At 32.1% G+C, this 12166-nt stretch overlaps 1 protein-coding gene across 20 annotated transcripts in view; it reads right to left on the bottom strand.

Annotated features, from left to right (window-relative positions):
* The window catches only part of Patronin (calmodulin-regulated spectrin-associated protein patronin), a 146900-nt gene that overhangs the window by 32101 nt on the left and 102633 nt on the right, over positions 1-12166 (bottom strand). For all 20 annotated transcript variants that reach the window (XR_012993519.1, XM_076321984.1, XM_076321992.1 and 17 more), the window contains exon 2: positions 8495-8590. Coding sequence is in view for 19 of the 20 variants with exons in the window: in XM_076321984.1 (XP_076178099.1) it covers positions 8495-8590 (96 nt within the window). In the remaining variant the exon portion in view is untranslated. The remainder of the gene's footprint in view (positions 1-8494; positions 8591-12166) is intronic.

Raw genomic sequence — 12166 nt, forward strand, 5'->3', positions numbered from 1 at the left:
AAATTCAACCTATTTGTGATTATTGTTAATAAATTACTTCCTAAACATTTTATATATCGCTGTATTCTTTAGAATTTAAAATACATTTTAAAAGGCATTTTAAAAATACCATGTAGTTCGTTTAATAATATATTAATTTACAGTCGCAATGTACAAGAATATGTAAATATGTCATTTTTATTTTACCCCAGTATTTAGGTAATTAAAACAACCTAATTAGTAAATAAATAACAGAACTGTTTACATTTATTGCACAATGCACTAATGCATTAATTTACAAAAACAAAACATGAATTCTTTTTTGATGAGTAAAAAATAAAATAAAACAAAACAATTTTCTTTCAATGCATATAATAGAAAATAAGACTAAAAAAACTTGCTTTGCAATGACACTTAAAGTACTTTAGCAAAGGAACAAAATAAACAAATAAATGATTTATTTTGGATGTTGGTATAAGTCTGACCTACGAATTTTGTATATTTAACATGAAATTATGCAGAGTCGCATCCTACATATTTTTCACTGTTATCTTCTGCATCACTATGCAAATCGTTAATGCACATTCTACAATTCTCTTTGGTATCAATTTTTGGTGTAACCTTTTATCTTTGCCTTCAATTATTTTCTTTTTAATTATTTTCTTTAATTATTTTCTTTAATTATTTTCATTTATCGTCAATTACTTTTTTTCTTCTTCTTGTTTTTGTAGCTTTCTTTCATGCTTCATGTTTTCCTTCTGTAGCAAATGCATACGATTTTCGGCTGAAGATATCGTCGCTGGCATATTCCGAGCAGTTTTTTATTTTTAGTCGATTTATTAATAATATTTTGGAAAAATAAATGCTTCACGAAAGAAGAGTTTTCTTCCTTTATCAGATCGCTATCAATTTTCTTCTTTATTTTTTCATGTGGAAGTGATAATATTTCTTCAATAGCATTGCCATCCATTCTTTTGTTACTTATAATAATTGTAGATCGAACGTAATTCGGATCTTTATTTTCCTTTCCAAATTCTTCTGTCTTGTGAATATCTTGGCTTTCAATTAAATTTGGACTACTTTGACTCATTTCCTGAATCATTTTCATTTTACGATCAGCTTTCGATTCATCTTTGCGTTTCAAAATTTCAAACAATGCATTTATTCGAAATTTCGAAATATTCAATTTATTGGCGACCAATTACGCATTATTAGATTCAATCCACGATTATTTTGTATTTTAACCGCCAGCTACTGATTGTACATCAATCTTGAACACAATAGTCATCCGTGGAGATCATTTATTAGTTTTGCTTTTATTTTCAATACTAATAATCGACCCTACCGAAAAAACGAACATATTAGCCGCTTAATACTATTCTAACCTTAAAAACCTTTTATTTAAATATTGTTAATTACGTATATAAAATATTAATATTTAAAACCTACATTTATTAACAATAGACACTATTTTAGATCTCTGCTTCTGTTACTAAATTCATTGAAATTTTATCACGTAATATTATTTAGCTAATCGCCATCGAAACAAGAATTTTTGTAGTTCACAGTATTATCATTAGGGACATGAAATTCTATATACCGAAAGTGTAGGTATAGATTGACCACTAGCATATTTTATTTTATGCAATTTTTTTACTACTTCTTAGTTATCAGACATTTATTTTGAAAGAGGCTGATTACTGGCTAAGGACCAACTACTGACACATTTACCCTACATGTTGTAGTTTAACTTTGTATGGTATACTTGCATTTCGTCTATTGTATCTACACCAGATTTAGTTTGGTTATGGTATTCAGCAATTTCTGGCTTTCTTTTCATTCAGAAATTGTACTGCCAGTGTGCATTGATAACACTAACAGAACATTTTTCTTCTTTAGTAACTACGAACGAGTAAAGCGTAATATTTTCATGGTATCCAAATAAGAAGGAATACTGTTTGCATGTGTTTTGTGAAGCCATTTCTTTTGAAACGTTCTTTTTATTTCTCTCCATTGCTAAATACAATTATAGATGTTTGAAAATTGTAAACCATGTTTCACGAAGTCACTGTACGTTTAAAAACAAAACTGCAAAAATGTTAGTTCTTCGTTTTTTCTCTGGTTGGCTTCGTGGGTTCGTACACTTGTTTACATAAACAAGATAAAGGACTTTTTGTCGTTCCTTCAGAACCATCGTCATAGGAAATTAAGATAAGCACGTATACAAACAAAGAACAGATACCATTGACTTAAGCATGGAATTATATCGTAGTTTCAAATAATTAATTCACTTAAATCGTTTGAAACAGTTGATACTTAGTTGGTATGTTGTAAGAAAAGAAACTTAAGAATATCTGGAATGTAGGAAAGTGAAATTATCGCTTCGTATTTAATGTATCGGAATAGAACATTTGGAGTACCAAAGTACCTCGGTTGTCTAACAACAATGAACATTTTAGTTGTCGTAAAAAATAATATTGAAGTTTTCTTAGATATCTTAAATACAAGTATTTATGCACGACAAATAAAAATGTTATTATTCTTTAAGATATGAGTAAGCATTGTGTAAAAAGAAAAGTATGTTGTATTCATTTTCTTGAAATTTTACGGCCTAGTTTGTTTAAAAAGTAGAAAAAGTGTGTGCTTAATTAAAAATTAAAAATCTCAGTGATGATTAGTGATTATCATTACCATAGTTACTGTTATCGATAAATGAAAAAAGTAATCGCAAAATTTTGAATATATTTATAAATATTTATAAATTTGTTAAATATATTTTCTTTTTATTTTTAACAACGAGTTCGAACAGCAATTAAAAAAATCCATGAAGCTCGCGTGGGCATGGATTCCTAAGTCAATACCACCTTGACCCACAGTAGACGTGTTAACTTTTGTAAAATATCAGTTCGTTACAATACTGACAACGTATTGAACGCAGTGTAACAAAGAAGAAGATCGAAGCGCATAAAAAGGAAAGAGAGGGGACAAAGAAGAAGTGGAAAACGTGTAAATGATCAATTATCAGACGCTTCGGTTCTGTTTTCCGCGAGCGAAGAAAGAAAGCAAGCCACGATGTGATAAGGATTCACCGGAGACGAGCCAGACTCTCCATCCATTGTTTCTAGGAGAATTGCAATCATCGTTGGATTGCACCTCAGACTTTAAGGGGAAAGTCAAGACTGTGGGACTGATTATTCGGACGAAAGTTCAAGTGTGAAAAGGATACAATGAACGAAAGGTTCCCTTGATGCTTACAGGTGCCTGATTCATAGAGAGGATCGCGTCTTACGCGAGAGAAAGGATGATCAATGAAAGGAGAATTCCTGCCGGCTAATTAACCAGTAACTGATGAGTCTTGAAATTCATTGTAATCAGATCCACGATCGTGCGACAAAGCATACCAAGTGTATTTTCATTTTCTACCCAGAAGCAAGTCTCTTCAAAGTTTTTACTTCAATTATCTGTGGTCGTGTAATTGTGTCTTTGTTTCGTCACACGGTTAAACGTTTATTACTTTTCTAAATCGAATATGTAGTATATTAGTACTTAATATAAACGATTCATTTATATTACGTTTGAGTTCGCGAGGCCCCAGCGATAATACTTTTTGTTTATCGATAGAGCTTTTGGCCATATTTGACTCGACGTTAAACCAATTTACGAATTCAATTTAAAACATCTGTTAGACAGAGGTCGTTTTTATCGACGTTTGAAATTGCTCGTGGATCCTTATTTCTTCCATTTCGTACGAAAATAGAATTAAATTAATCGAAAATGTAATAAACAACCACTTTCGCTGAAACTCGTCACTCGACGCACCTAACTACGTACATGTGTACGTATATTCCTCTCATTATTTACCTCTGAATAAAATCAAGATTCACTGTGTACTCTATATACAAGGGAAGTAAATTGTTTCAAAAATCACGATATCTCCTTAGCATTGAACACCACTGTAAAACGATTTACACACATCAAACCTTTATAGAACCGATAACACTAATTGGTCAAGTGCAACCAAAGCCCTTTCCCATCCGCACGTTTGTCGTCCCTTCACCGTTGAATGATTTACTTTTCGAACTGTTCGATTACTCTTTGGAAGTTCAAGGGGCTCACCTCGTGCCATCGATGCGCCTCGAAAAACTTTTTCTCAGCCGTGAACCTCGGATCTCTCGAAACCCGGGATCGACAGCGTTGCAATTTGTTTCCTGGCGTGCACGGAGGGAGGAACGGGTCCTCGATTAAATACATCCCGATACGACGCGAGACAAAAACCGAACGAGAACATTCGTCGCAGCAGCACCGTGATTTACTGCCAAGTCAAAAGAGGTCGAATACAGGCGATCGCGAAGTAATTTGATTGGTTTAACTGGATCAACCACAACAACCGAGGCCTTCGCACACAGCTTGCCTGCGAAACGTAGACCGCTGTTACGATGCACAACAGTCGATATGGCTTTTCTTTATTCGTACATCAGCAAACCTTCTCACGGTTTTCATACACGTGCATTTCTAACAACGTTTTCCGTTCAATTGTTTGCATAGAATATCACCACGGCAACGAAATGTAACGATACGATGCTTGGAAACAATGAAATTTCAAATGGAATAATTTCTTTTATTTTTACGTAACGATTTTGTTCGCTGCGTTTAAAAGAAGAGAAGCGAACGCGTAAACTTGATACCGAAATAATAAAGACCTTCGTTTTTAAATGGACGTGGAACTACGGAGAGAATTTTATACTACTTCGATATAGGAAATTATTCGCGTGAGTTTAATTTTTATAACTCGTCCTCGACATATTACGCGAAGTTTATACAGAGTGGTATTCACGAAGTAATCGATAAAGTTTCTCGAAATATTTGCCAGGTCTTTCCGAATCGAAAAATCATACTCGCTTTTAGGAATTTTTCTAACGTTACCCGATGCTTTATCATTACTGCAACGAGTGCACTAAATTATTATCGATCGTAACGAAATATGTGTAAACGGTTAGAACTAAACACCGTGTTCTTACGAAAATCATTTTATCTTCAAGTTTAAATGAAAAGTTTCCGTTATAGAATAACAAAAAGAACATTAAATTCGTTTCTTGCCCACCTGCAGATTAATTGGTTTATTTGAAAATAAACGCTGCTTAATAGCAAATCTGGTGGACTTTGCGAAACTGAACTCTCATTTATAATTATTCAGTCAATTTTTTCACTTTAAAGACCAATTCCAACTCATTTCGAATCACGAAATTACAAAATCCATATTGACAATGGCTCGATTTAAGCAACAGGCTTCAGCTATATCCTTATATTGAAAAATTTATAAATATTCTCCAACAGCGAAACTACGAACAGTCTCTGTACAACAGTAATGTCACACAGAATTGATTTTCCAGAAAATTCTGTTTTTTTAACAAATCAATTCTATAAAACCTCCAATAAAACTTATAAGGTATGTTCGGGTGACTGAACTTTTCGAATTTGATTCTTCGATCGTCAGATGCACTAACATTCTAAAATTTTGAGTCCTTCCTTCGATCTTTATAGAAACAAAGCTTTCTAAGACACATATGCATGCATCGTTCATTGAAAATATTACATTTTCATATTAAAAGGACATTACTTAGGTACGAGTGATATAAGCTAAAAATTGTACATAATAAATATTTCTTAGAAAAACGCGAAAATTTGATAAACTTAAAAATCTATTTCTGAAAGAAATACGAAGCATTGGGTTCGATCGCTTTTCTTCTTCTAATGATCATTTACATAATTGTTTTAACTTCGATTATATTTTGTAGGTAAATAATGACTTTCAGTTAGTAGGGAACAATTTAAATCACCAAATCTTCGCTTCTTTAAAATTCAAGAATTTTTAAGACTTTACGGCAATGAAATGTTAAAATGTAAATAAAATATTAAACTTCCTCTGTAAAACGTTCAATTTATTTTAAAGGTCGTAGGTAAAGGTAGGGTGCTCCAAACTTTTCAGTGCCAAGGTACCTATGTCAATAGGTACAGATCCGTTCAAGAGTCATAAGACACACATTTTAATAAATTTTGGTTATATGATGTAAATTATTGAAGTTATTTTGCTTCATTCTTGCGTATATTTACGGATATATGTTCAGTTCTAGCTACATACAACAAAAAAATATTTAATTTTTCATAGGTTTTGAACAATGAAAAACGTACTTGAACTGTTAAAAAAGAAATGTTCAAAGTCACAAACGCAGCAACGAAACATTCTACAAGATGAATGGAGCAGTATTAATCAGAAAGTTATAAAAAAAAAAATTAATCACCAGAATGTCAAAATTAGTGTAAATATAATAGTACCTAAAGTACATGGTGGATATATTGATAAAAAAATATATAATTATTATTAACGACATTGGTGAGATTTGTGCAATTTATTGCAAATATTTTTTATTCCACAAATAACTAATAGTGCAACTTATATGAAAAGAATGTTCTTTTCACACATAACTAATACTACAATATAGTATATGAAAAGAATTTTCATATATATTTTTTCTCATATACGTATTTTCCACTATTTCTTTTTTTTTTGTAGGTCTTTATGACACTTTAGTAGATATTCTATAACTTTTGAGGGGAGATATGTGCTTTTCACGAGCACACCGAGTGCCTATGGCGCTCAGAAGGCCAAGCACGATAACCATAACAACGCCAGCATTATCAGTCCACTTTTACACTCTGGTTAGTCTACTTCCATTTACGCGTTTCACGTTTTTGTAGCCCATGGAAAGTCAAAAGATTTACGGCAACGATACGTCAAAAACACAAGAGCAGCTGGTGCAAACGATACACGACATAAACGATAATACCGGAAATCGCAAACGCAGTGACTGCACACGCTGCAACAACATTCAATTTATATTTGCCGATGAAAAACCGTGCAATTGAAATCAAAGTTAGACTTTACACAGGTTGAGAAACAATGCAACGAGAGAGACCAAACGCGAAATAAAAATGTTATCGTTTCGTCGTAAGAACACAGATCTATGTAGAATCTTATTGCATCTAATGCCGTTCTTTCCTTGGAAGTTTGCCAAGAATCCCGCGCTCATTATCCAAGTTCGACGAGAATTCTTTTCAGAAAAGTTTATTAGCATCCCTCGAGCAAACGCCCAACAGCTTCGTACGTCTTTCATGGTAAGGTCGGGTTTCTCCATTGCGAAATAATGACGTACGCCACAAAAGAGTTTTCAGGATACCTTAAAAAGCTGAGGATGCCGCCTTTTAACCGTCGAACTGCTCCCGACAGTATTGCACGAGAGAACGGTATGTCAATACCTTCCCGTTGTTAGAAACGAACGCGCTTGCACAAATAAAAATTTCATTGAAAGGGACGATCCTTAATCAATCAACCAACGAGACCTGTTTTTGATTGAAACACAGTGCGACGTAACGTTCAAATTGTTACTCCGACATTTTGAAACACAATTGGAACGATTGATAAATTTTAAGAAAAAAAGGTCTAAGATAATTTCTGTTGGTTTGTATTCCTAAAATGGTCTTCCTTTATCGTGTTCGAACCAAGTGGATTTGTAACATCTGTGAAACAACTAGAATTACCATGTCATTTGTAAAGGATATTGCTGTTTTTATAGGTAGAATGCAAAATGTCGAGTAACTGAAATGTTGACCTTAGAGAAATCTGTTAATGGAAAACGTGATTATTGGAAGAAACGATGTACATAAGATCTTCTGGCCTACTTTCGATATGTTTGAGTTTGAGAAAGAATTGGTTTTTTTCTCCTTTGTCGATGAAGCAATAACTCCACCGCTAACGGGCAATTGTGAGAGACTAATTGTACCTATAAACTTGATGCAAATATATTTAACTTTATCGATATATGTACGCGAATACATATGGTAATTGAGATTTGTAAAAAAAAAACGATATTGAAAAATATGAAAAATTAATTTAAAAACTATATCTTAGTTTTCAATAATTGCGTATCGAGGACTTGGAAAAATATTACGTATATTATTCTCAAACTAGTTTTGAAGCATAGTCATTATTTCATAAATGACGCCCGAGCATCGATCTAAAAAATCTACAAACTCCATTTTTCGCTTAAATTTCTTATCTATTTATACAAGATATTTTTCATCGTATGTTAGAAAGATAGTAATTCGTATTCATGTTTGTTTAATTGTAAGTCAAGATATAAATGAAAATATTTGTAGAAGAAAGCCACCGATACTGCGAAGATTATTGACCTCAGTTTGAAATAGAAATCGCCAACTACCCCGCTTTCAAGTTAACTGGCGATCGCAATTTTATCACGTGAAAATGTGAGTTTAACTCTTCCATAAATTAATAAACTAAAAATAGTAATAGGTACGCGACAAAAACGGGAGTTTACAAACTAAAATCGTTTTTGAGAATAATATCTCGTAATCTTGGGTAAGTCGGTATCGCGTTAACGGGAATCAGTGCTGCACGTTCGAATGTTAATTTGCTTTGCGAAAGAACAAGATTACGTACCTCATGATCGACATAGTATGGCTCGCGAAGGTTTTCTGGTACTCGGTTGTTGTACGCCTTTGACAAGAGCCATTTCACGGAGGCACGTTGTTTGGCCTAAAACGATAAAAAAGAACACAATTAACCATTATCCTTTTCACTAGGTTTTTGTAAATTCAGATACCAACAGTCACTCGCTATGAATATCTTTCGTGGGTTTCTTATGGTGAAAGTAAGAAACTCTGAACGCTGGGCAGATCTTTTTAACGATCAAAGTGAATTTCTTGCGGTCGAAGCAAAAAGCTGTTTCAATGCTAAATAGGTCTTTTTAATGATCAAAGTAATTGCACTGCGTTAGTTCCTACTAAAGAACATAAAATTGCCCAATTTCTAATACGAGGCAGCCTTTTTAAGAGTTTAACGCTTTCGAAATTATTACTTTCTTATTGCAGTTGTTCGTGAAATTTTGCTCGTGTGTTTAATTGCAAAACAGAAATTATAATTTTGTGGACGTCCTATGGTTGAAGCTCGATTGTGTACAAAGTTAAATTTTATTTACAACCATCGAATTAAACGAAAAAATTCTTAAAAGAAAAAAGAAGTCTTTCAACTTTTTATCTTCTTATTAACGTGAAATTAGTCTTGGAATTGAAACGAATTGTACAATTTAACTAGTGCATTCGATACTAGAATAACTTGTAGGAACACGTTTAACACGTAAAAAATTCAACGGTTAAAATTGTTAAACTAATCTAATTTCGAATTTTGTATCAAGATATTGGAACACTCGAATTCATGATATTTATTATAATTATTGTAACCGATACATTCTTGTTTCGCGAAATATTACTACCGTATTTGCTACATAATCTTGACAGTAATCAACGAACGATCATCAATCAGATAGGCACGTTCATTATCACACCTTCCACCTAACAATAAGATGAGCCACTTTACCTAGCACTTGAGACGCTCCTCCGCGCCATATTGTTAGTAAAATACTCGAGTTCTACGTCCTCACCTAAAATCGTGAACCGCCCTAGAGTAGTGCTTTGGTGAACAAATGACCTACTATTTTCAATTCTATCCAGACACTAACGCACGTTCACCAAAACGTGAACGTACAATGCAAAATTTGTCGATTTATTTCATCGTTGCAATTTCTGATACGACAAGTTTTTAATAACGCGACGCTCGAAAATAGAAAACGTGTTCCTGCGAAAGCGAAATGTAAATTTTCCTGTACAATATACGTAGTAAATATGAAAAATGTCGAAAAGTTTCAATTCGTACGGCTCCTTTTCGAGCTATTAGGTTCGTCGATTTATTTTTATAAAAATGGTACTACTGTTTAATGAACTTGTGTGAAGTTTTTATATAGATCTATCGACTCGTTCGTATATTTACAGTTGTTCAAAGTTGAAGTGTCATAGTATTTTTCTACAATGGAAAAACGACAAACTTTATTGAACAACCTATTACATCAGCATACTAAGCTTTTGCTACAAGATTTTGTTTGTGGAATTTCGTGTTGAAAAACCACCGAGAAAATATTTTCACCCGTAATTATGAAATAACTTAACATGCGCACTATGAGTCATATACAAAATGGCGACAAGAAATGTTTTACTCTTAACCCTATGGTTCCAAATTCTTACCCTTCGTGATAAAAGACTCAAATAGGTATATATATTATTGATTTCATTGAAATAACAAATATGTCCTGGTAGAGACACAATTTGAAATAAGTCTTCGATAGCCCTTATTAATTTTGCAAATTTCCTAGCAGAGAAAGTAGATATATGAAAAAAGGAATCAATGAACAGAAATAGTAAAAGTATCTAATAAATGGAATTTGTGTTTTTCATCCGGAAACTTACAAAAAAAAAAACAGTTAACATTACTTGCTTAGAATTACTTCGCAATAAATTTCCTGCTAATAAAAACATCGCTCGTGAAGTTTATTAAAATTGATTTATATACTACTAAAATAGATCAAAATAAACCAATATTAGTAACATACGTTTGTTTCACAAAAATATACAGTAAATTAAAGATAATCGTAACCATATATGTATATATGTATGTACAATAATTAGTGGTGTGCTTAAGCAATTTCGCAAAATCAAGTGAAAAAAAAATTCACGAATAGTTACTTAAGAAAATTTTAAAAAGTTACCAATACATATTGGTATTAAAAATAAAAGCAAATTGCTCGCGTTTTCAAATTTAATTACGATAATACCAGAAACTAAGTCATACGATAGTCACGGAATTGTACGACTATTCTTGTCAGGTGGAATGCCAATTTATAACATTGGGTGAGGCTCTAGATCGTGAACAAGTAAAGGGGGTCAACGAAGTCCAGTCAATTGTTATCGATCAGCAGAACCACTATTATACTGTCGTCATCCTTTGTTAAAGCCAATCTTAAATAACGCTTTATACCGCATTTCATGATCAACACAGTTAGCCAAAAAAGGCATCTTTTGCGTCACGCCATTCGTGAAAGGTATAATAAAGAGCCAAAAATATCGTGCACCTTGGAAAAGTAACTTTTCTCGAGTATACATAAATTGTAGATCTATGAAAGTAAAATTGTTTAATTCGACAATTTAATTTATAATTTCTTGATTCGTTTTCAACGTACAATGATCCACAAAAGTGATCAAAAGTAAAATTCGTTTAACTCAATATTATTGGTATTTCAATAGCATTTAAAAAAAATGTAATTATACGTAATTAATGTAGAACTTTTAATATTTAAAATAAGATAAATACAAATCCAAGAAAAATATTTTTCTTTGAGCAAATGAATTACATGTATTATGTGGTACAAAGAACACGAATTAAATGTATTTCTACATAAATCTTCAACTTTACAAAAATATAAAGAAACATTTAGATGCTGAAAATCAGCATTGAATAGTCTCAATTAAGTTACGGTAAAAAATACGATCAGATCATTATTAAAATAAGCTTAGAAATATGAATTGTGATGTAGATCACTAAATATAACTATTACTTCACTTTTATTATTCTTTTTCTTATTCTTCCTGTCTGTTCGAATTATGGTAAAAACCACATATCTGCGGTCTTGGTATTCGCAGTTTTACGTATCGACCAATCCATGATTGGTTGCGATTCGAAAAAATTAAATAAACAATACTTAAATTCTCTTCGGGCTGTTGTTAATCGTCTGTGTCTGAGTTTACATACTATCTTTTGAAACAAATCCAATCTAAAAAAATGTATCGATTTTTCGCTGTGTTTTCAACCGTTAATTGTTTAGCAACCGTTTGTATTATTATGTTTCACAGCTTTTATTATTATATCCTTATTATTATAGTTTATTATTATTGGCTATAATTATTGGTTAAATTGTTATATTGTATTATTAATTATTTTCGTTAATTCGTTAATTATTTACGTATCAGTGATTGAAAACAGTTATAATATTGATCACGGAACTTCAATCATTTTAAATCAGTTATGAACGAATGAATGACTTACATATATCGTTTATAAAACGTTTCCATAACGTTTTTGTATAAGTTACAATACATATGTAGATTAAATATTAATAATAATCGATCATACTTAATTACTTGTAACTTGTTCGTTAAATTTTAACATAATCATCGCTTGTAATTGCCAGTGGAATTTCGTACAAACTAAGAATTAAGAATCTGA

Source organism: Ptiloglossa arizonensis, chromosome 10 (genome assembly GCF_051014685.1).
Source record: "Ptiloglossa arizonensis isolate GNS036 chromosome 10, iyPtiAriz1_principal, whole genome shotgun sequence".
NCBI lineage: Eukaryota > Metazoa > Arthropoda > Insecta > Hymenoptera > Colletidae > Ptiloglossa > Ptiloglossa arizonensis.